The sequence below is a fragment of the Medicago sativa genome, chromosome 6 (genome assembly GCF_051527215.1).
Source record: "Medicago sativa cultivar Bolivia chromosome 6, Bolivia_mono, whole genome shotgun sequence".
Classification (NCBI taxonomy): domain Eukaryota; kingdom Viridiplantae; phylum Streptophyta; class Magnoliopsida; order Fabales; family Fabaceae; genus Medicago; species Medicago sativa.
Window position 1 is genome coordinate 1,866,698 of NC_140754.1, and position 26,631 is coordinate 1,893,328.

Below are 26,631 nucleotides of genomic sequence, written 5' to 3' on the forward strand. Positions count from 1 at the left end.
GAAATATTATTAAAATAAAAAGAAAGATACAAAAGCATTTGGAAGGATTGGACCAAAACTCAATTCAAAATAATCAAGAGAACTCAACAATGTCTCATTAAAACTCTTGTCAGAAGAACCAAGAGGGATAAAACATAGCAATGGAAAAAGAGTACAAAGCAAATAACAAAAACAACAAAAAAACGAACTCTTTACGAAGATCAACATCAACTAATCTTTGGCGATTTAAAAAATCTAAAATGCACAATGAAGTAGAATCCATTCAAATCAGTCCATTCTTCTGAAGGCCAACCGAAGCAATTTTGTCACATATGAGAATCATATCATAATAGGCTGATTTGATTCTCGTAGGTGACAATGAAGTTATATTCAACCAAAACAAAAACGTTCAATTAGTATTGTTTATGTAAAAGAATGTCCTCATACAAGGAAAAAACATTTGTAAAGGGGGAGAGGGTGGAATTGCTCAATCATGAATCTAAATTAACCCGCCGCATCTTGCACACAAGGTTTGCTGTTGGCAGATCAAGATGGTTTGCTAAATCTGTCTTCAGAAGATCTTTTAACTGATCTCTTGAGGTAGACAGACAACTGTGAAATGTAGCCAGAACTGCAGGGATAGGCATTGACAGAGCGGAAAGCACGTTACTAAGATAATCAATATCAACTGATAGCTGCTGGGCACCGCGATCTGTAATGTACTGAATCCCACGCAACTGCTCTATGTAAAGTGCTGTTGCACCCTCTGCAACCTGAAATTTAATATAACCAGCATTAAATGTTAGAAATTAGAATCATAGTCACTACATATGTGCTGAAAGAAAACAGATTTATGGTCTAAGTAGCATATGACAGTTTGAATGATTTTGAATAATCCATTTTTCACGACAAGACACCTATAAATTACGCCCTTTGTTCCTTTTACTTGTCACTTTTGAAGAAAAATTGTGTTCCTATTTACTTGTCATTTTCAAAGTTCAATGCAACATTAATTATCGCTTTGTCAATAATAGTCCATGTCTTTAGTTATACCTTGAACATCCATTCGGTTGCAAAGAACTGAGCTTCGTCATTGGCTTCACTGCTAGATATTCCCTCGGCAAGGGGCTCCAATTGTTGGGGTAAAGTAAGAAGATACTCGCCAACACTGGTCACATAGGACTGTGGATATGCACTAAAGGTAGGGAGATGAAAAGCAGTTTGTTCTTCAACTGATGACCATATTGGCAAACGGGACACATCGTTGAGGCGTTGCCGTACTTTAGATATGAGGACATCATATACAAGTTCATTAACTGTGTCTTCAAATGCTGCAACTCTTTGAGATGCAAGGGGAAGAGCATGGAATCGGGGATCTTTAGACTGCAAATAAATAATTAAATATATTTATGTAATGCCAGAAAAAAGAACACGAGAAATATGTCTGAAGAGATAGACACAAGTGTCAGCTCATAAACCAAAGAAACATCGAAGCATCCTTCTTTTCCTAGAAATGAATGAATTGTAACATAAAATGACATTCATTGTTTCGGTTGAAAAAGAATGGTCAATGAAGCCTGAAAGTCGTGAGCATACACTTTTAGATGTGGCTTAAGTTTGCATTAACCATATGAAGGTTACAGCAAAGAACTACGAAAGAAAATGACATTTTAATTTTTCCATTTCTTTTGATGCTCATAAACATTTAGTTCTATTTAAATGAAACAAAAGAATAAATGCTTTTCAACTCCTACTCAAGGAGGGACAAAGAATAAAAGATGGATATTAAAGGGCTAGAAGCATAAAAACAGCTCCATAAGAGTCTTGCATGTTTGATTTTCACAAATTATAATATGTGAATACTTAACTGCATATTTTTAAAATTTGAAGGTACTGTTATCCAATAAAAAATATTAGGTACTTCCCAATCCAACTATTTAGACTAATCCACTATCCCTTCTATCAATTTCTAAACTCATAAAAAAAGACTGCAATAAAGCTAATATTACATATACCTGATTCAAAAGGCTGAATAGTTTCCTGGCTTTCTCGGGCACATTAACCAGCCGCAGTGTTGCCATGCACAAGGCAGCCCTTCCACCAAAAGATGGCTCCTCATATTCATTACCATGTATAATCTGGTTTTGATCTAGACTTGAACCAAATGCTGAAAAAGATAAAGTTGTGCTTAATCTAGCAAGTGTAGCTCTTAAAGATGCTTCAAAGACAGAAGATCTGCCTGTCAAACTATCTGCAACCGTAAGGATCTGCAGTGCCCCTTGGACCATGGACCATTCCTCCTCATTTGAGATCAAATCAACTCTACGAGCATTTTGGTTTTCATCTTTCTTTCCAGTACCATCCCCACCATAATCCACACCACATACAGTTCTTAATGACTTGAGAGTTTCTTGTAGAGTAGAAATGTATTTTAACATTATGTCATCAAGGGCAAGAATCAGCTCATCTGCCTCGGAACCTCCAGTGAAGCTGATGCATCTCTCGGCAGCTGCTTCAAGAAGTATAACTACTTGAGGAATAGACTCCTCCATCCTACGGACGGTTTCACTGAGTTTGACTCCTTGGGCTCCCACCCCTCGAATTACAGCTCCTCTTAAATCTATTCCTGCAATCTCAGAGGAAAGGATGGCACACTCCATTTGTCCGTACCTGTAGATATCCAAATTCAAAATAATAAAGCAAAAGGTGTTTCTTTGAATTGGAAAGCGGTTTAACGCAAGCTTAAATATGAGAATATTGTGCATGAGTAATGACAACCACAAGACCAGCTGTTTATCGAATATGTTCCTATTTCCCTAAAAAAAAAAATTCTAATTTTTTTTAGAAAGAAAATTGTGACATATGAAGTTAAAAGTCATTCCCGCAGACCCATCCAATTCTTCCACAATACAGAGGCCATACGTCAAAAGGAATTAACAGACAAACTCGATATATCAATTTCAATTATGCTTCAAATTAACATAAATTTTTACCTCTGCTTAAACGATTCATATGGAAAGTACACAAATTTCAGCACATCCATTAAAACTTGTACATCAGAACCAGAAAACAAGTGCTGAATATTCCTTGCAAAGGTCCCCGTGATATTGTGCAATTCAATCAAGGACTCCAGATGCTTAGTCTGAAGCTTAATACCCTTTTGCATATCTCCAGACAAAATATCAGATAAACCTACAGCGATTAATGAAAGATATCAATATCTCCGGATAAAATATCAATAATTTTGGGAGTTAACACAAAGCACAATGTGGTTAGCATGTCAATTATCTTCGACTTTTTTCTAAATGAAAGATACATGCTAAATTATCACAATTTTCAATTTACAATGCACTATTCTAAATCAGTTTCAAAAGGTCATTTGGAGAGAAAAAAGGGAATGAAATATACAATGTCATGATCCAGTGTGACAAGTGTCCGAAGAACCAAGGAACTGATAGGTTACAAAGATGACTTGAATTGATACTGAATCACTCAACCAGGAAGATGATGTTACATAGTATAATAAAAAACTAAAATGAAAAAATAACCATGAATTGGAGCAGAGACTTGCCTATGCTCCTTCAGGTATTTTCACTATAATGAAAAAAACACAAATGACAGAGACATTTCTCCTTGGAACATACAGCCACAACCATTTAATCTATATATAGAATAAAAATCCTGATTTGGAAGGCCTCAAATCAATTATTACTTTAAAAGTCAATGTGGATAACAATTACTGAACAGTGAACTAACTCTAACATATTACATGCAATGAAATACTATCCTACACAACTATTTAAAAGATTGAGGAACAACCTTTAGCCAACGCTTTTGTCTCTGGAACAGCATCCCCAACGGCAAGGTTGATATGAGATATGAAACTGGCACCTATAGCCATCATAGTCTCACTTAGCAACTTTGGGACAAGAGTTTTATAGTCTTTGGGAAAAGCAACCATACACCTGCAAGCACCAGCTCAAATGCTTTTATTACACTAATTGAATACACAAATTTAGTTATCATTTTGCGCTAGCTGATTATATTTCAGTAGGTATCTGGAAAATTAAAATCCACTGGCACGAAGTCTTGGAGTACAGAGTTATTGATAGGGCAACCAATTTTTGGACAAACAAAATATAAACAATAGAAGAGAACATCAGTAATTATACCATTTCCATTCTTGTTCAAGATAAAGTAGTAGCTCGTCATAAAAACTTGGTAACCAATTGGAGAATGAAATTGTAGGCGATGACTGAAAATCACCACCAGTTGACATCCTCTCCATTTCACTCTTCTCATTTGCAGACTTATTAGCACGTTCTCTTGACTCTAAGTCTTCCCAAAGCTTCTTTATTGGTTTTAAATGTACCTTTGAATACTGTGATTCCAGAGACTTAAACCTTCCGATTCTAATGAGAACTCCACGCAAATCTTGAGCAGCGTCAATCTAAACAATAACAACAATAAGAGCTCAGACAAGGGATTAAATTCAAATCACAGGATGTAAATGCATGGTATCCAACGTATATGTAACCTTGCGATTGGATAATGCATCGGTAAGACGAGGCTGAACCATTGTGTCCAGCCGATCCTCCAAGACTTCAAGCTGCTTTCTTATGTTGGCAAATTCAGCAACCTAAATTAAGAAAGCGAGCAAAGGTGAAAACAATTGTAAATACAAAAAGTAAATGTACCAAACCCAATGTACTTCATAGATAAACAAAATGGGAAAAATTAGTACCTCCCCGACAGCAGACAAGCAATGCCTCATATTGGCCAGAGTTTCAGCAGCACGAAGGAGATCTCCACTGGCGAATACATCCTCCACTGTCGAACTTAATTGAGTTAATCCAGCAGCATCCTGTTATTTAACCACAGAAGAATCAAGTTTTGGCCTCATTATAGAAAATCTCAATGAGCTACATCAATATTCAATTCAACATGCAAATTCACTTTCGCTACCTGCAAAGTTTCATATGCAGCTTCCATCCTCTGTTTGACTACATCGACCTTAGCAAGTGCCGCTATAGATTCAGCTGACGATCCCTCTGCCTATAAAAAAAAAAAAAAAAAAGAATCAAGGATGAAAAATGGCAAATGCAAATTAACAGGTCCTTACTCATAAGTGGATCTCAACGCACATATAAGAATTTTGTTCCATTCACTGACATATGGCATGGTTGCATAAAGACTTGCAAGTTATCTATATCAAGATCGTATCATGTGTATGTTTGGTTCCACTTTTTGAAGAACCAAAATTGATACTAGAGGTTTATAATTGATTTTGACATGTTAGGTTTCTCTATCCTGAAGCTAAACATTGTAGGTTCTGATTCTAAAATTGATTTTTACACACAAATTTAATGTTTAACTCACTTTGACATGAATGTATCCAAACACAAATCACTTTACCTTCAACTAAATTTTTTTCACTGCCGAACCAAACATACAGAGTTTAATCTTGATACACTGTCGATGTAAAAAAAATCTATCAAGTGGTTATGATCAAAATCAAACTTTTTTTTTGGTTTGTGGCAACGACCACCACCTGAAACTCATACACACAACTTAGGTCCCAGTTGAAGGTGTTCTGTCTAGCAATATCAAACTTGAATTTATAATTTCTAAGTTTAATTGTGATACACTGTTTGTGTAAAAATCATTTAATCTATCGAGTGGTTATGATCAAAATCTATAAAAAAAAATTGCAGGGGTCCGTAGCCAAAGTAACAACCACCACCTGAAACTAACACACAATTGCAAAGTCCCAACGAAAGTGTTTAGCCTAACAATATCAAACTCAAATTTCTAAGTTTAATTGTGATACTGTCCTAGTAAAAATATTTAAACTATCAAGTGGTTAATGGCTACGATCAAAATCAATCAATTTTTTTTTCGTTTGTAGATGAAGTGGCAACCACCACCTGAAACTCGTAGAGACAACTTAGCTCCCAGGCAAAGGTCTTCCACCTAGCAATGTCGAATATCGAATTTCTAAGTTTAATTTTGATACATTGTTTACACATTCAATCTTTCAACTCTTATGATCAAAATCAATCTTTTTTAATTGGGTCGTGGTAGTTGCCACCTACGCAACTACTACGTCCCAAGTTCAAAACAGGGTGAATGTGTTCAGTCTAACAATATCGACATTGACAAAGTAACTGTAAAATAAAAGTAAAGAAAGCAATGCCAACCTTCTGGATGTTATGTAGAATGACAGAGACAGCAGAACGGAGAGAACCAGCATCATCACGGAGACGAACAACATCTCTAGTGGCACGAGGAACACGAAGGAGAGCAGCGGAAGATTGTTCCACAAGAGAAGCGGAGATTTCCTCGGAAAGCATCTGGAGTTTCATCTCCAAATCGATAAGGTGTTTGTCTAAAGACTGTTGAGAGTGTCGACTGTTACATGCTGTGTTGATCCATTTCTTCGGATCAAAATTTGAGTTTGAGAATGAAACTAAATCAATCATCGTCTTTGTGGGAATCGCTTCATTCAATCTTCACTTTCAGAAAATGATGAATGATAGATTCATCAATCAACAATATCATATCATACTTATTATAAAAGCCAGTTAGGTCAAGCAAATGCTTAACCCTAATTGCTTTTGTGTTTTCCCTCCCAAACACATCTCCTAGGTGTGTTATGCAAGCTTTGGTACCATCATTTAATGATGCATTTAATGTTGATTTCAAGTTTTCAAATTTGAATTTCCCTCCCAAGTGTGGACATGTCATCATTAATGTCTCCTTGGTGTGTTATGCAAGCTTTGGTACCATCATTTAATGTTGATTTCAAGTAAATATTTTTTCGTAAAAAAGTTTCGGTAAAATATTTTTTTACTTTAAAAAAAAAATTCGGTAAAAAAAAAATTCCCGGTAAAAAATTTTTTTCATATTTTTTTCAAGTAAAAAAAAATCCCGGTAATTTTTTCCATATTTTTTTCCAATAATTTTTTTTTTAAAAAATAGTTTTTTTCGGTAAAAAAATTTATTTGTAGAAATTTTGGGGCTTAGGGCCTTTTAGATTGATTCACATATGAAGGTCATATGCTAATGCTCTCCATTAGTTTCTGTGGTGTTTTTGTTTATTGATGCACTTCCTTTACATTGCTCTTTTTTGCCGTTGTTTAGAAAAGTTTAATTGACGTGTTTTTTTTAAGCAATAAATTTATTTAGATCGATTCACAAATTAAGGTCATAAGATATTGTTGTTAGTTTCTGTGCTTTTATTGTTTATTGATGCACTTTGTTTACAATGCTCTTTTTGCCGCTATTTAGAGAAGTTTAATTGACATTGCATTTTTTTGTTATGCAATATGTGTCGCATGATTATATGTTTTTGGGTACACACCATACAAAAGACATTGGTTATGAGTTGTACCGTTATGTAACTTTGGTGGATCCAAAATGCAATCATGCATAAAACGAAGAGTTGTTATTGTATTGAGATACACAAAGCACGTATATATCAGCAAGCATGCACTGGTTTTACATCTATAATTGTGCAGTACTTATGATATGAGCCGCATGTGTATGGGAGGACTCCACACGTGTGTGTGTATACCTAACTGATGGACAACTAATCAGCATTGCAAAAAATGAACCATTGACTTTGTTATCTAAAGCATAGAAGGAAAAAAAACCAAACTGAGCATGAAATGGGCAACAAGTTTCACAAGAATCCTCTAAAGAGAATCATTGTATTCATATGAGGTAAAAAAGTCGTAATATAAGTTCGCGCACTCCTTTTGCCGATATCACTAATGGAAAGCAATAATAATACTATAAGTTATAATGAACACAAAGAATTCTATTGCGACTATTGTCAAGATCACCTATCCAAATATATTAGATAGCATGACTGATATAGCTTATTTTCAAGACAAGTCCATATTAACTCCAAAGCATTCAATTGTCAAACAAATAAACGATTATATATTGGATTTGATTCCAGGCGAAGCAAAAATGTATCTGAGTTAAGATTCGCCGTTAGCAACAAACCCGAATGGCGATGCAATTGATGTTGTCCACACTCCTGAATTTCTCAACACAATTAATACACCTGGTCTTCCAAATCACAAACTCAGGTTAAAGGTTGGTGTTCCAATGATGTTGTTAAGGAATACAGATCAAAGATCAGGATTATGCAATGGCACAAGACTAATCATAACTAGAATGGGTAAATTTGTGCCTGAAGGAAAGGTCATATTTCGAAGCAATATATGCAAGAAAATTTTTTATACCAAGATTATCTCTTACTCCTTCTGATGTCATGATATACCTTTCAAATTTCAACGGAGACAGTTTCCGATAGTTGTTTCTTTCGCAATGACTATTAACAAAAGTCAAGAACAATCTCTGAAGAAAGTTGAGATATATTTGCCAAGTCATGTGTTTTCACATGGTCAGTTATATGTTGCAATATCAAGAGTTACCTCAAGAGATGGATTGAAGATGCTTACAATGGATGAAAATGTTCAAGATGCCAATGTGACTTCAAATGTAGTATATCCAAAAGTATTTCGTAATGTAAGATAAGTTGTGCTAAAAATCAATGATTTTTGTACGATATTTTGATTTATTGCATTCCAATGGTAGCAACAAATTATATTACTAAAGTCACCATTATGAGACTAATATTTATCGTAATTGGAATTTTATAAAATATTACTTACATATTGATTCAGTTATAACCAATTAATATAGGAAGAGACTAATAATCGTAACTTCAAACGTGCATGTGTAAGCTGGTAGGACCCGTGCGGAGCACGGGTCGATGGTCTAGTTGATCATGAATGTGAATAAAGTGTAAACCACCAATTTGGTACCAAACTCTACTCATATTTTAAATTTAAAATAATTTAATTGTAAGAAGGAATTTATGATTTTTTTTTTTTTTAAATATATGAACTTTTTTATTGTTACGAGCAAATACCCCTTAAAATTTTGCTTGCAAAATGCTTCTTTTTCTTTGGTGTCCTGGGTTCGAACCTCAAACCTTACATATATTACTTGCAAAAATGCTTCTAGAGCTGATAAATTCATTCCAATAGATTATTCAAATTTCATAGAAAAAAAAAACCAAGTGAAATTCATGTAGGTGAAATTCATGTAGAAACAATAATGGTTTTAGAGCTTAAAGTATTAAAGTTAACTTAACTGTTAACTATTTGTCTTTAATATCTTTTGAGTCGTGCATAAGAACAAAAATATAAATTTTGAAGTTTAGAGGGCATTTTGCAAAATTGTATGCCTTTAATCCAAAAAAAAAACTCAAAAAAAAAGTTGAACAAAAATTACCTCATGTGATGTGGCATGACACGTCAGACATGTGGCAGTGCCACGTAAACAGTCAAATGCTACGTCATGTTGACTAACAAGAAAATTTGACGGTGGACGTGAATTGATCAACGTTACACAATTTCGGGGTAATTGAAATTTTGTTAAGGTCAAGGATAATTGATGAAACTTACGGAGGATAATTGCCTATTCACTCATTCTTCTTCCAACTTTTTTCTTTCCGTTCAAGAATGGTCGCAGCTCCACCTAGGAAAGGCAACTCTTCTTATCAGCGTCACTTCCATCGCCCTTATGTTCCTAGTCAGTAATCACCATCCCATGAAAGCAAAAACTCCATCATCAAGGAAAAACATCTTCTTCCTCTCGTAAACAGTTCTTCAATTAGTTCTTTCAGAACGTTTTGAAATATTGCGGTCTCATAGGTATCTTTGTTGCCGCTAAATATTTGAAGTCTCGAGTTGTTGAAGAACATGGGTTCTTTTTTCATCCCTTTCGTCAATATTTCGTTCGATGCTTGCTTACAACATCATGATGTCATCTTTGGACGAAGAAAAAATGTCGTTGACGAAGTCGATTAAGTTGTGGTGTCAAAGTCGAGTGTTACAATCTTGGAGAGAGCCAAGCATCTCCTAGAGCAACTGTGTCAGTATTCTTCTTTGTCGGCGGTGAGGTTTTCGAGGGGAAGGGTTCCACTAGAGGAGAGACAATCCACATAAAATTGTTATGGTTTATCCAAGTCTTGTTAATGTACAATTCGAAAATAAAATCCGAAAACATGTAATAAAAATTTAGATTATACAATTAAAAAGATGTCAAACCTCTCAATAGATCATTTCAAAGACGAATTACAGTATATAAGTGGACACATTTCAGATTATATAATCCAAACTGTTAATATATAGTTAGGATTATATAATATGAACTGTGTTAGCACTGAAACATAACCTGAATTAATTAGTTAACACATATATTTTTCAGCAAATTGAGGAATCTAGGTTGATTTATACATGGATCAAAACAAATTATAAGTATAATATTTAATGCAAAGCATATGAAACAACACAAATATGAGATATTCTTGCATGAACTCTTACCTAAGAGATTATTCTTACACCCAACCAATAAAAATATGACATATGTTATTAACTTTAAAAAAAATGTGATTTTAATTAAGGAAATGGAAACAATAAATGGTGGTGGGTGGTTTTTGTTGGTTAAAGAAAGTGGAAAAAGGAGAGAGAAATATTAAAAATAATGAGAAAAAATTATGATATTAATTATTTTTATTATTTTAATGAGATGTTTGATTTTAATTGGTTGGGTGTAAGAATGATCTCTTAGGTAAGAGTTCATGTATTAATAAAAAAAAAGGTAGCACAAATATCGATAGGTTACAACACATGTTCCAAATATAAATTGAAAATACAAATTATCCAAATTCCAAACTATACAATATAGTAAGAAAACTATTGGATAGTATCGTCAACCCTATCACCCCTCCGCTTCCGACGATAAATCATTCATCCTGAACCTCTTCGAGGATATGCTCCAAACTCAGCCACGAATGACAAGTTTTCCCTCTCCACTTGACCATCGCCCATTATCCATTGGGCATGATCTCTTATGCTCCCTAGTTGTGCGATCATGTCTCTAGTTGCTAATTTTCACATAAATCTATATTTTTGTTTCGTGATTTTGTCGTCTCAGTGTGACATTACTTTGTTTGTCGTCTTAATCCAACGTTGATTGTTGTTTTTGTTTTGTTGTGATGCTCATTTGATTCGGATTCATATATCAACTTCAATCGATTACAAATTCAATCACATGATTATATGTTTCAAATTCAGAAACATGAGTATTCCGGTCACTTTATTTTTATCGTGTTAGTTGTATGCAATTTACCATTTTACGCTATTAACCAGGATGCAATGAGTTTGTTCCGAATAACAAAGGCAGACACATTTCTATATGATCCGAAAAGTTAATATAAAATTTATATAATTTTAAGCACATGATACTCTTTCAATAATTATTTATCTGGTTCTTCTATCTTAATATCATAGCCTATAGCCTACTACATTCTTCTCTCCAGGCCCTTGTGATAGACATCAGTATAATTTATTCTCTGACAAATAGAATACCGTATCTAATGGAAGTACATGTGTAACACCCCGTTTTTCCCAACTTAAAAATTTCATCATAAATCAGAGTATTTTAATCACAAACGGAATGTCACATACTTCTTTTAAATCATAAAATGGATAATAATAATTATCTTTCAAATTCAACTTCAAAATCTAAAATCATGCAGCGGAAAATAGTTCAGCATACTAAAGTCTTGGCACGCAGGCCTCATCAAAATCTCATGAGTCTTAGTTCAATATTTATTCAAAAAGGTTCATAAAAGACACGTAAGGAATAGAAGTAAAAGCAAGCCCCCATCTCGTTACGTATCAGAGCACCTAGACACGAGTGAGGAGTCCACTCACGAACACTTCTAGTCTTTATTACCTTCAAGTTACCCATACGAAGGGCAACATTTTCAAGTAAAATGCATTTAACGACATAAAACATTATTAACATATCAAACATTTATCACTTAGCATATTATCATTTCATAATCAAATACCATCATCATATATCATCATCATTAAATATCATGTTCAACTTAACACTTGACTCGACAACACGACTCAACTTGACAATGCAACTCTTATTAACTTAACAACTTAACAACTTAAACCATCGTGAAACTTCTTGATATGCAAATGCATGTGGTACCATTCAACAACATAAATGAGCGTAATTAGGCTCTTCAACGTGTGAGCATAAAGCTGCCGGGCCTAAAGCCCCCAACGTAGTTTGAGCACAAAGGCTGTCGGGCCTAAAGCCCCCAACATTAATGAGTATGCAATGGACTCAATCTCTCCTACAACTTAGACAACAACATGAACATCTTATACAACTCCATAATCATGGACGACTTCTTAAATTCTTGCAACTTAGACCGACTCATGCAACTTCAAGACTTTAACAATCAACAGCAGCAACCAACAACAATTACAACATATAGCAGTGTTTAAAATAACATATCAACATTAAAGGAAATGAATCATAACAACTTATCATCATAAAGCATCATAAATAATTCTTATACATCATCACTACTAATCTCAGTCACTTAAACAGACTCCTGGAACTTCTGAAAGTATCCTAAACAACCCTCTTTCTTACTTCTAAGATCAACTCATGACTACACGTGCGAAAGGATCGCATCAGGACAATTTTGGGCAACTAACAGCCTAACTCGCAGTGGCGAGTAACTTTGGTCGCAACGGCGAGCAAAGCGTGCATTCTGGGATTCCTAAAGTCATTGCTCGCAATGGCGAGCTATCATGCTCGCAATGGCGAGCTTACAGGTCACTCGCAGTTGCGAGTTGTATTGCTCGCAGTGGCGAGCTCTGGTTCTTAGCTCGCAGTTGCGAGTGTTCTTGCTCGCAGTTGCGAGCGATGAATGTCAGTACGGCCAGAAACCTAAAAATTACAACTTTTCACCTATTTTCATGATTCTTTCATCCAAATAGCATCTAATCATCATCCTAGGCAATATCTAAGGTCTGTACACTAATTTTGCATCGATCTAACATCTTTTCATGGTTCAATCATCAAAATCGGTCTTAAACCTAATTCTCAATTCTCACCAAAACTCAACCTAATCATGCTAAATTCATTCTAAAGAATTATACCCTTAATAATATTGAAAGTTAGTCTCACCCTTACCTGGTAATTGCAGAAATCGCAACCCTCTCTCTCTTGTTCTCCTCTTCTGACTTTTTCTCCCCTTTTCTCCAAAAACGTATGTACTGTTTTTCTAACTTATGTCTGTCTATTTATCTCTTCATATTACTCTTCTCACTACTAAATTTTACTCATCTCACAACACAGCCCCATTTTTAATATTTTTATTTTATTTCTCATATCTTATTTTATTTAATAATAAAATAAGTCATACCAACATAACAACTTCACAACATCATATACCCCACATAATTTATTTATAAATCATATAAACTACTCCACTTCATGAATCATAAAATTCACACATATCAATCATGAAAATCACTTAAATCATAAATCATATAAATATATATAAATATATTTCTAAATAATCAAATAATTAAGACGGGCGTTACAACATGTGCCGTAGAAATTATCTAGTTTATTATTATATCATTCAGTTGAGAATTATTATGCATATCTTGGTTTCATCATCGGTTTCACAGGGGTTGGCGACAATTTCTTGGATGCTGAAATTTTAAGAAACCACCATATTGCATTTTATACGTTTACGCTCACGATTCATTCATTGTTCGCAAGTTTTTTGGTTTCTTCCTTTGAACAGGAAGTTTTGCTTACTAATATCATGAAGATGAAAATAAAGATTACTCTTGGTTTATGTATCGCAATAAGCACTTCTGCCCTGTTTTATGGATCGATTGAAACTGGTGTCCTGGGTATCTTGATATGGGCTCTTTCCTTCAATGTTGTTCGTGAACAAATTCAAAAACAATCCTATGCTACCACATTGCACTACAAATACGCAGGCGCAAGAATTTTTCTGCCATGAACCAATTTGTGACAGTCCTTTCTTGTACCATGATCATCACATGTGGCAAAATCAGGTAGTGATATACATATTATTGCATCGCTGAATAAGCACTACCGCGTTGTTTGTTCGATTGGCTGAAACTCAAAATACCATGAAACAATTTTTTTGCTTACAAATACCATGAAACTCAAAATACACGTTCTTCTGTTGCGGAATAAGCAAAACCGCGCTGTTTGTTCGATTGGCTGAAACTGGAATTATCGGTATCTTCATCTGGGTTTTTTCCTTTAAGGTTGTTCATAAATTTTGCAACTTATATTTATTCAAACATGTTATCACGGCCTCTGTTGCCATGATAACCATTTGTCATCCTTTGCGCCATATTCATTGGCATCATTTCTATTCCTAAAGGAATCGTTGTCGACATTATTCTACTGTATGAAATCCTTACCGGCAACGACGACGACACAGACGAAGAGATGGATGAAAATGAAGTTCATGTGGACGACGTGGTCTGACAAGCAAAGATGCGTTTTTATGATTAGGTGTGATATCATGTTGAAGACTGTTTAATTCTGAATTTTCATCATCATATATTCATTACTTTTATTGGTTGGAGCAATGTTCTTTTAATTTCTGCTTCATAATTGTATTGTTAATGAATGGTTGATTTTTTGAAATTATTTTACTATCATATATTTTGAAATTCATACAATTGAAATATGTATAACACTGTTATTTGACTATCATACTGGTTTCATTTGTTGTATTTAAGACCAGGTTTATGTTACAACTAAATGTATGATAATGATACAGCTGAGAACGATTGCACGTATAAGATTTTGACTAAAATATGATTTGTTGTATTTAAGATTAAGTTTACGTTATATCTAATATTGACATATGGATATTAGGCTTCAATGATGTGTTATATGGATTGAATCCTAAACCACATTTCATTTCACTTATCCAGAGGAATAAGTATTTAAAATCATGAGTTAAACCAATCATTAAAATCATATGAGCTACCCAGATAGACAAATTCTAGGAAGAAGTTTTGACAATAAACTTCTACCTAAAATCCCATATTTAATTTTTATATAGTTAGAAGTATATGATAAATAAGGTCAAAATAAGTTTTTTCACAATGTTAACTAATTCATTAATTGGTAATTTAAATAAAAATGATAAAACGGCTTAAATGAAGGGATAACTTTGGAAAGGAAAATTCAGTTCAATATGGTGTATTTCGTTTATATATTGGTATAAAAGAATATATATTATTGTTTATGTTGTAGTGGATTAATTACTATTTTAATGGGATCTAACTTTTTTTGCTTAATAATTTAAATAATATTATAAAAAGATAAAATACTAAATAAAATAGTTTAATGAAAGGTAAAATAGTAAAGGAAAAATTCAGTCTAAACTCATGTATTCTCTTTATATATAGTATTAGTGTGTTTTTCCGACGTTACCCGAGTTATATACATAATTTTAATGGTTGTGTTTTACGTATAACATTTATTAGAAGTCCATAAAGAAAAAAAATTAGTCATATTATGACCTGTAATTTATTAAATAAACTATTAATATTTGCCTAAAGTATAAAATAAATAAATTGTAGTTTTTTGTTCACAAAGAAATAAATAAATTTAAGTTATCTCAATTGAAAAAATATCAATGATATTAGTGTTTGTGTTAAATGTATAATATTGATTGAAAATCCATATTATTTAGAAGTAATAAAAGAAAACATACGTAATTTTCTTTTTGTGGTGATATAACATGTAATTTGTTAAAGAAACTATTAATATCTACCTAAAATATAGATTTATAAACCCCAACCACTACAAAAAAAAAATATAGATTTAAACGGGTCCCACAAATAGACGATGGGATTGAACTCTTGAGTTAGTCGGTCATTGGATCAGATACCAAGATTTAAAAAAAAATGAACACACATAGGCAAACCATATTATTTATTTATAAATATATGAAATTGATTAAAATAAATAAATTAATCGAATAATCATCTAAACTTTTCTATGTCAATTTAATATTTAAAATATGAATGAATTATCTAATAAATTTGACAAAATATATGCTAAATGAAATATAATTAAAAATGAAATTTAATGAAAGAGAAAACTGTGAAATGAATAAATAGTTTGAAATAAGGACAAAACTCATGTGAATTTCTTTACATGTTTTTTATATGATTCTTAGCTAAAAATACTTTTCATGAGTAGCTTATTTAGGAACCATATGAAAAACATCTAGGTAATTACACCTAACTTTTTTGCAAGAATTAAAATAGGATAATGCTTAGATGCATTTTCTTAAATGCTTTTCATGTGGTACTTCACATAAAACACACAACTACATAAGATTTCTCAAATCCACAATTTTTTGAAAGTTTGTTATAACCATAAAAAATAAATTTTAATTATATAAAAAACCATTCGAAAAGCATGTAAGGAAAACGCACCAAAGCTTTTGTCCTTAAAATAAATAAAAAATTTGAATAGCAAATATTAGCAATTTTTTTGAATAAATATTGTTTGTTTTTTGTAAAAAAAATAGTTGTGTAACTAACACATATATAAGTTTATCAGATCAAAATAATTTAAATTTCAAATAAAAATCTATTATTGATTTTAGTTTCTCCTATCTAGACAAGCTATCGAAAATTGGAATACAATAGTAGAAATTAAGATTTGTATTCATCATAAATAAAATAAACTAAAATATGTATTTTTCGTACACTAACCCTAAATTCAAACTAGGCAACAACATTGGGATTCTCCGTTGTCAGCGGTGTGGTTTTCAAGGGGAATGGTTCCACCACCAGAGGAGAGACAGTGCACTAAAAGTTATTATGGTTTATCCAAATCTTGTTAATATACAATTCGAAAATAAAATCCGAAAACATGTAATAGAAGTTTGGATTATATAATCAGAAAGGTGTCAAACCCCTCATTAGACCATTTCAAAGACGAATTACAGTATATAAGTTTACACATTTCAGATTATATAATTCAAACTGTTAATATACTTTTAACACAAAAAACTTAACCTGTATTAATTAGTTAACACCAATTTTTTTGGCAAATCGAGGAATCTAGATTGATTTAAACATGCATCCAAACAAATTATAAGAAAAATATTTAATACAAGCATATGAAACAACACAAATGAAGCATATGTAAGAAAAAAGTATCACCAATATCTGTAGGTTACAAAACAGATCCAAACAAAAATTAAAAAAACAAATTATCCAAATTATACAATAAAGTAAGAAAACTATTGGGTAGTATGGTCAGCTCTATCACCCCTCTGCCTCTGATGATAAATCATCCATCCCGAACCTCTTCGAGGATATGCTTCAAACCCAGCCATGCATGACAAATTTTCTTTCTCCACCTGACCATCACCTATTATCCCTCAGGCATGATCTCTTATGTAATATGCCAATTATCAGAATTTTTTTGAAGAAACCAATTATCAGAATTATGTTAGATAAGTTTGCGTCTAATGTGTTCAGCTCCACTGTGTAATCTGTTTCTCTATTTCAATTTCAATAAAATCCAATTAAAATAACTTATTATGCTTCAAGCTATATGTGTAATTTTCTTTAAATGCTTGCTTAATTATCATCTCCAATCTGCACAAGTGAGTAGCTGAGTAATACTATAAACAAGGTCTCATTTTTATCTACTTACATTGTCGATGTGAAGTGTCTTAGTCCATGGCGGTAGTGATGTGTGAAACTATCAGTATCATACGAGGAAGGTGAAGATACATATATAACATTAAATTGCTCAAATGACATTGTCTACAGAAGAACTACCTTATATGCATTTGAAGATACAACACGTTTATTTGAGCATGCCAAACGTCAATAGCAGGTGTTAAATTGCTCACTTCTTTTAAAATTTAATTACTAAAATGTACGAAATTTCAATTATAATAGTGAAAATTATGATAAATTTACTATGTTCCATATCACTATTTTTATAAATCTCATTGTAAACATCCACAAGTCCTAGCGCAACTGATAGAAATGTCGAAATTGTTAGGACCAGACACCCTGAACGGAGTTCAAACCTCGACACCTCCGCTTATGTGTGAATTTATAATGGATTTGTCGTTTCATTTCTCTATCCAAGAGTTAAATCAAGAAATGGTCCGAAAATTCTTAACTGATAAAAATTATAATTGCATTTATACGACTTTAAATATAATATATAAATAAATTTTCTAAAATGTGTAATTTGATATATATAATATTGCATTTAAGTACGGGTTTAGGCCCTCACTATTATAAAAAAAATTGCATTTAAGTAAAAAAGAATATATATGACCTGTGCGGCAGCATGGGTAGACAATCTAGTTATTTATTATATCAATAAGTCGAGTATACAAACAAATGATAGGACGGTAACGTACGTATTGATAAATTGCAAACGTATTGATAAATTGATATGAGAAATGTTTTCTTACATAAATTAATTCTGACAATGATACAAAATATACGGTTTTCGAGTTTTTTTTTCTCCTTTAGATGTTTGTTTTTTCAAATTAGGTATGAGATCCACACTCAATCGTATACAGTGTTGATATACGATGGAAACTAATAATCTAAATAATACAATTAAATTGCTAATACCTTAACAGTAAGTTTGTAATTAAAAGACTAGAGAAACTTAATTAAATTGCCAATCAAATAATCCAATGTATTTTAGGTTAGCAGTCTGAAGACTTAGTTGCGTTGACGGGTAATCTGCAAGTTATTTGTCGATGAGGTCCGGAGTGATTTTGAAGAGTCTGCAAGATCCAACTCACTTAATTATTTTTTACTTTGAAAAATAAAATAAAATAAAGTGTATTGGGGACTTTGCAGCGAAGAACAATATCATAATCACACACACATAAAGAATTTTTTTAAATAATAAAAAAGAAATTGATAAAAAAATGATTGAATATTTGAACATAGTCTCTTTATGTGTGTGTTTAAACACTATTTATTTTGTCATCCATTAAAAAAATCAATTAATCACGTATATCACTCAATCAATGATATCATTATTATACAAATATTCTTTAGCACCTAAATATAACGTAGAAGCCAAGTTATTAATCAGAAACCTCAAAATAGGTAAGTGACAAATTTCAAACTCACATGTTCCACAGCACTAGGAGACTTTACCAAGATTTGGAATTGGAAGGAATATAATCTCTACCTGGCTTTTTTCTACAAGAGGATTATTTATATAATAATTTTTGAGAAAATATAATTGTGTGTGTATGTGTATGTGTATGCCCTTGTTGCCTTGGTATGGTGTATGAAACCCTTTAATGCAATCTTGCTACCATGCACTAGAAGGATAAGACAACAATTAAAGTCCTAAACAAGTTGCATTCATGTTGATATTTTTGTAGTGATGACAACAAATTTGGATATCTGCAGATAAAATCTATCACATGCACAGTGAATAAAATCTTCCGACATGTCATGTCCGGCAGCTTGCGGTACTTTGAAAACGGCGAGACATTTGTTTATGGTTTTGCCTGGTGAGCTTCGACATCATTTCGATCAGTTTATTCATTTGGCTGGTTTGCCTAGACTGACACATCTGTACCTAATGGTGATTTGGTTTGCTTCCGTTTGGGTTTTTTGGAAGGAGAGGAATAACCGTGTATTCAATAATGCGGCCTCTACTCCTACTCTCCTAGAAAATGTTAAGCTAAATTCATTCTTATGGTTGAAATCCAAAAAGGCAGCTTTCAGTTATAGTTATCATGATTGGTGGAAACATCCTCTTTTGTGTATGGGTGTTCATTAGTTTTTCTTCTGCTGAGGGTGCTGTTTTGGTTTCGGCACCACATCTTGTAGATACTTTGTAAATCTTTTGGTTGGTGTACCTTTTGCACACCTTGTGCTGGGTGCTTCGACGTTGGTTATTTTATATCATTTTAGTTTGTTCAAAAAAAAAACGGATAAGTTAATTGATAGGTTATTGATATAATATGAAGAGAGATAAAGATAAAATAAGATATCAAAGTATATGAGAATATGAGATGTACAAATATCATTGTTGTAAAAAATAATACACATCCAAAAATAATTTTATATATACGTATGAAATTAATGAAATTAATGAAGGTGATTTCAGCTACACTATCTTCTTTGGATGTCTGGAGGAGCTTCACAGATTACAGGTTCAATCAACACACGTCACCCATGTTAAAGGCTAAATAATTGAATATATAGTCACATTATTTTCATGAGATTAGAAAGAATTTTCAATTTCTTAATTTTGACTTTCTTTCTTTTTCTTTTGGTTGGTGGTGTAGAACATTTGAGGATGTAATTCAAATTTTAAAATGTGATTATAATTATATTCAAAAGGATTGATCTTAAGTTCTTAATATTGGTCAAAGAGCCATACTGGCACAATTAAACTCACCTGAATTAGTTGCTTATTTTCCAAGTAACAAAAATTCTTTGTAGGCATTTCGTACACCGTAAACAAAATCATAGGGCTAAAAGAATTCTTTTGGTTTAAAAATTTAAGTATAACTATTTGCATTTTCAACTATAAAAATGAAATAAGTTAAATAAATGCATATGAAATTATATCCTCTCTCTTACGTGAATCAAAATATATTTTTTGAGAGGAATTTTTCGAATAAATTATAATATTATATATATGAAAATCAAACATGAATGGAAGGCAATCATGTAACAAGTTGTGCCGCAAAACATGTTTGGATTGCCAAACATATTTTCGTACAGATAATATTCATAGACCTAAAAGACACGTCATTGTTATGCACGACCTTTTAAAACTCTGTAAAATATCAATAGTCTCTGATGCTAAGATGCCAAAAATATCAACCACAAATGATATACTTAGAATAATGTTAACTCTGAGAACACGTTTCGTCATATTTGAGTAATTTACTTGACACAACACATGCAACATAATGTTCAACATTCTACATTCACCACATGGTGTGTCACTTTCAATTCATGATCCTAATTAAATTAGTTTCCCTTAATTTTGCTAATCAAATTTCAACCATTCGTGTATATTTCACGCAAAGCATAGTAGAGCATGGTTGTTAATTTATTTGACATATTTTATATATATATATATATATATATATATATATATATATATATATATATATATATATGTCCTTTTCATAAAAGAAGTTATACATATTTGTCAAAATCATTGCCGTTATGGCTGCCGGGTTCGATGGCATCCTAGCTATATAGCAGTTAGCACCCCCAGTATCTTCCTTAGGGATTTGAAAATGTTCCAAATAAAAAAGATAAATAATATAACTCAATCATATACAAGGACAAGGATATGAGTACCAACATTGAGTTAATCACGAAGAAACAAAAATAAGATCTTTCAAATAATGTCTTGAATTGATAACCAAAAAAGAGAGTCTTGAATTTAAGTTCTATGGATGAAAAAATATGGATTCGAATTAGAGACTCGTCAAAGGCGATCAATCACATTTTTCAGATATTAGTTTTAATAAAGTTTCTTTCAGTAAAGTCATTAAAGATGTTGGAGAATATTGATTCAATTAATAAAGAGTTGATTCATACTCTACGAGGGTGTGAGTTTATCTATCGGTACCGATGAGAGAATCTTTTTAGTAGTTAATCTTTAAGTATTTAAGTATTTTTTTGAGTCTTGAGATATACTCTAACCTTGTTGATTTCCGTAGTCCAACTCATTATAATTTTTTCTTACAAAAAAAATTAAGGAAGTTGATAAATATTTCACACCTATAATACAATTTAAAAACATTGGCTTGGTTGAATATATTATAAATCACAAATGACAACCAAACCAATGAATATGAAAGAAGCCGATGAATAATGATACAAAGCTCTCATTTTCTATGTTTTTCACTACAAGTCTTCAACTCCAAGACAAAACCTTATTAGAATTGATTAAGAGTTTGTTTGTTTTCCAAAAACATCTTCTATTGTTGTTTGTTTTTTCATTTTTTACTTTGTTTTCTTGTAACAAAGCAACACACAGTAGTATCATAAACTTGTATATTTGTCAACCGAATTTATTATTTGGATTAAAAAGACATAAAATAGCACAAACACCTTTAACCTGAAAATGGCTAGTATAAGTTTTGTAGTACCATGGAGCCAATAAAAAAATGTTCTAAATAAAATTATTACCAAAAAAAAATTTATCAATAAATTTAAACTATCATTGTCAAAAATAAAATTTAACTGTAGCAAATATTAATGCAACTAAAATATATTCATAACTCGTAGTAATCAAATGAAACACTCATGTCAACATGTGAGTTTTTTTTTTTTTTGACTAGAACATGTGAGTTAAATCTAGACATAAATTATTAGAGAATAATTACATCAAATGCATGCATCTTTACTGTGTAGCTCATGTGTGCATAGTGTTTTCTTCCCTATAAATAGAACTTCAAATTCCGTTTTTATATGTCAACTAAAGAAAATCTCTTCTATTTGAAATCCTTCCACCTTTCACTTTGTATACCTCTCTCTCTTTTAAAATGAAGACTATGAACATAAACACTATTACATTGATCATTACCATTTCTTTTTTGGTTTTGTATTCAAGTTTTGAAAGATGTAGTGCCACAAGAGGCAACACTTGGAGGAAACTCAAAGCTGCCTCTTCTACTTTCAATGTATTAGATTTTGGAGCTAAAGGTGATGGACATTCTGATGACACAAAGGTGATCTCATATTGGTTCATTATCTCTAACTATCTTTATATCTACATGTTGTCTAGTGTAAGTTTGAGAAGAGTTAATCTAAAATGGATATATTTATATGGATTAATGTTTTAGTTGAATATAGGCAAGTGGCCGATTGAGCTAAAATGGTTAATGCGTTAGGGTTACAAGTTAATTGATTGGGAGTACGAATTTCAATATTAGCTGAAACAATTATAAAACATACTTTATTTACCTCGTGGTCAATATAAATTAATTATATTTTCGTGTATTTTTTTGGGTCTTAACTTCTGATTCTTAGAGGAAAGGGACTCAGGTAGAGTTCGACCGAAAAATTAGTAAAGGGTCAAAAATTGTTATATACACATTTTAATGTATATTTTTTTTTATTGCTATAGTTATCTACTTAGTAATTTTATTAATTTTCCCTAAAAAAAAAGTAATATTATTAATTTATTACTACATGAAATGACAGGCCTTTGAAGATGCATGGGCAGCTGCTTGTAAGATGGAGGCATCAACCTTGGTTGTTCCATCCGGTTCTGTTTTTCTAGTAAAACCAATTTCATTCTCTGGCCCTAGTTGTGAGCCTAACATTGTTTTTCAGGTGAATTAGTTAGTTTATTAACTTCTCCTACATTTTCTTGCAATATATGTAATCATTAGAAGCACTAGAATATATATATATATATATATATATATATATATATATATATATATATATATATATATGGGTTATGATAGAAGACACCTTTTATGAAGGTGTCTTTTATCAAGTTACTCTATGAGCATTTGCGAAAAGACACCAACTTACTTTTATGAAGGTGTCTTTTAGCAAAGTTATATATATATATATATATATATATATATATATATATATATATATATATATATATATAACTTGATAAAAGACACCTTCATAAAAGGTGTCTTCTATCATAACCCATATATATATATATATATATATATATATATATATATATATATATATATATATATATATATATATATATTCTTTTAGCAAAGTTATAACTAAAAAGTGAAAATCACACCTTAGGGTGTGACTTGTTAAAAGACACCACCAAAAGGTGGCTTGTAACAAAACCCTATATATATATATATATATATATATATATATATATATATATATATATATATATATATATATATATATATATATAGGGTCTTGTTAACCAGTGCCCCCGGGGCATTGGTTAAGGAAGCAAATGTAGTAATATTTACCTTGAAAGATGTGTAATCAATGCATTAAAAGATTAAAAAGTGTCTTTTTTGACTTTCACTTTCTTCTTTTAGCTTCCTTAACCAGTGCCCCGGGGACACTCGTTAACATTTTCCATATATATATAAACACACACAAACATACACACGTGTGTGTCAGGTAAATAAATATTTTAGAATTTAATTCATCAGCTTTTTACATTTATAAACTAATCATCATGGCCGGCCCAAGGCCAAGCCAATAAGACAAGGGTTTTGAGCCTAAAAAATATACTCCCTCCGTCCCGAAATAACTGATCCATTTTCTAAAAAAAGGTGTCCCAAAATAACTGACCCATTTCAATTTTCAATACAACTTTCATCATTCCCAATACAATATAACACTAAATAATAATCGTTGGATCATTAGAAATATTTTACTTTAAAATTCACATTGCCAATCACTACAAAAAATTGCCACTCATAGACTAATTTATAGATTGAAAATGTCAAAATGCCACTCATAGGAAAATGTCTCCGTTAACATGAGCAACATTTCGCAAATTGGTTACAAGATAAAATAATCTAGTGGCTAAATTGAGTGCTCCAGAGATCGGAATTAGTCGGTCACTAAATTGGATTCTAAATAACAAATTTTTAGCTGTCAGTCAATCATAACCGTATAATCATTAAAAAAAGTTAACTTTAATATTATCTACTTAAAATAAACTCATAAAAATGATTATATAGGATTGATTGAAAGTGTAATTTTTTTAAATTGACCTTGCGTCAAAATTAATCTCTTAAAACTATAATATTCTCTCATTTGTGATTTTGACATTTTTGTTCTATGTAGGCACTAAGGTTCTATGGGAGTGATGGTGTAAGTGTGAGTGGTATAACCATTCAAAACAGTCAACAAACCCATCTCAAATTTGATTCATGCACAAATGTTCAAGTCTTTGATATAACAACTTCATCCCCTGGTGATAGTCCTAACACAGATGGAATTCACCTCCAAAATTCTCAAGATGTGGACATATCTGGTAGCACACTTGGTTGTGGTAAGAATTTCACAAAATGTGTATGAGTTTTCTAGAAGAATTGAATTGAACACATTTCATGATGTATCATTTCTTTATCATGTAGGAGATGATTGCGTGTCTATACAAACTGGATGTTCCAACATCAATGTGCACAATGTGAATTGTGGACCTGGTCATGGAATTAGTATCGGAAGTCTCGGAAAAGAGAACACCAAAGCTTGTGTTTCGAATGTCACCGTTCGTTATGTTACTCTTCACAACACCTTGACTGGTGTGAGAATCAAAACATGGCAGGTAAATATATAGAAAATTCAGTTTAAATGATACTTTTGTTCATCAAACACTTAAAGAAAAAACAAGTTAAAACATTTTCATAATAATCATTGTTAAGTTTTGCTTATATAAAAAAAATTAATAATCGAGTTTTCACTAAAAAAGGTTGGTCCAATTGACAATCAATTAAGATATTGTATTTGAGTTTTGTAAATAGACAATATACGCGCCAGAAAAACATTGTTCTCTTATAACGATGCATCTAGCTCGACTTGAATTGGTCGGAGATGCGAGTTCATCGAAAATCTAGACCAAAATAACATTTTTTTTTTTAACGATACCTTCATATATAAGTTAAACGGTTGTTTCAAAAAGTTAAATAAAAGAAGTCTGATTAACAAGCGTCCTAAAAAATTAAGTTTCCTAATTTATTTGTAAACTATAAATTCTTTTCTACAGGGAGGCTCAGGCTCAGTCCAAAACATCATGTTTTCAAACATTCAAGTTTCTGATGTTGAAACTCCAATAATTATTGATCAATTCTATTGTGATGGTGGAAAGTGTCATAATGTAACATCAGCTGTGGCAGTATCAGGCATACATTATGCAAATGTACATGGAACTTACACTAAAGAACCTATTTATTTTGCATGTAGTGATAGCTTACCTTGCAAAGGTATAACCCTTGATACAATAAAGCTCGAATCAAGCCAAAACTCCAAAGTTCCTTTTTGTTGGAAAGCATATGGTGAGTTGAAAACTGAAATTGTTCCTCCTGTTGATTGTCTTCAAAGAGGGAATCCATCAAGTGGTGGAATCACTTCTAACAAAGAAAGTTCTTGCTGAACTTAATTATCATCGACAGTTCATATTAAAAGTATGTTCAAGATCATATACATGTTGGTGTCTGGCATCGACACATGTGTGACATTCAAATCTTTTTTTTCTTAAATATTATCGGTGTCAATGCACTGTTTGATGTCTATGTACTTTATAGATTTTATACGAAAGATGGTGTCTATGTGCTTTATAGATTTTATACGAAAGATTATCGTATAGTATATACTATATAGGTTATATATAGAAAATTGTTATCTTGATTTCCAATTCAGAGTGTCAGGGAAATTAAGATTATTATACTATACATATAGAAAGTTGTTATATTGATTTCAAATTAGTTTATGTGTCTCTCATATTATAGATGATGTACCTTCATGTATTTGACACATTTTATTTAATGAAATGCCAATGAATTTCTTTAAAAAAAAAAAAAAATTAGGTTATGTGTAACGGAATGTTGGGTGACATAGTAAAAAGTGTCCAAAATGAAAAAAAAAATTATTCTATTCTTGATTTGAGTAACATCATGCATAATATAAACAAGGATTTTTCTATCCCAAGTAACAAGGATCTCTTCGTTAC

At 31.8% G+C, this 26,631-nt stretch overlaps 2 protein-coding genes across 2 annotated transcripts; one reads left to right on the plus strand and one right to left on the minus strand.

Annotated features, from left to right (window-relative positions):
- Positions 1-252: 252 nt before the first annotated feature.
- Positions 253-6,545, minus strand: LOC146911947 (conserved oligomeric Golgi complex subunit 7-like). The gene is made up of 10 exons (XM_085718460.1): positions 6,180-6,545; positions 4,945-5,034; positions 4,724-4,843; positions 4,517-4,618; positions 4,152-4,429; positions 3,799-3,944; positions 2,973-3,171; positions 1,995-2,649; positions 1,033-1,362; positions 253-752 (listed from the first exon to the last, which is right to left on the minus strand). The coding sequence occupies exons 1-10, from the start codon at positions 6,459-6,461 to the stop codon at positions 471-473; spliced, it is 2,484 nt and encodes an 827-aa protein (XP_085574586.1). The 5' UTR covers positions 6,462-6,545; the 3' UTR covers positions 253-470.
- Positions 6,546-22,414: 15,869 nt separating this feature from the next.
- LOC146911948 (polygalacturonase At1g48100-like) lies at positions 22,415-26,391 on the plus strand. The gene is made up of 5 exons (XM_085717962.1): positions 22,415-22,672; positions 23,148-23,279; positions 24,747-24,954; positions 25,040-25,230; positions 25,669-26,391. Exons 1-5 carry the CDS (start codon positions 22,487-22,489, stop codon positions 26,053-26,055), a joined length of 1,104 nt encoding a protein of 367 aa, XP_085574088.1. The 5' UTR covers positions 22,415-22,486; the 3' UTR covers positions 26,056-26,391.
- The last annotated feature ends 240 nt before the right edge of the window (positions 26,392-26,631 follow it).

Coding starts and splice junctions, on each gene's coding strand:
- LOC146911947 (XM_085718460.1), bottom strand. CDS start 6,461: ATGATTGATTTAGTTTCATTCTCAAACTCAAATTTTGATCCGAAGAAA. Junction 4,430..4,516: donor ATGCATTATCCAATCGCAAG/GTTACATATACG, acceptor GTTATTGTTTAG/ATTGACGCTGCTCAAGATTT. Junction 2,650..2,972: donor TATGAATCGTTTAAGCAGAG/GTAAAAATTTAT, acceptor GGATATCTACAG/GTACGGACAAATGGAGTGTG.
- LOC146911948 (XM_085717962.1), top strand. CDS start 22,487: ATGAAGACTATGAACATAAACACTATTACATTGATCATTACCATTTCT. Junction 23,280..24,746: donor AGCCTAACATTGTTTTTCAG/GTGAATTAGTTA, acceptor TGTTCTATGTAG/GCACTAAGGTTCTATGGGAG. Junction 24,955..25,039: donor TGGTAGCACACTTGGTTGTG/GTAAGAATTTCA, acceptor TTTATCATGTAG/GAGATGATTGCGTGTCTATA.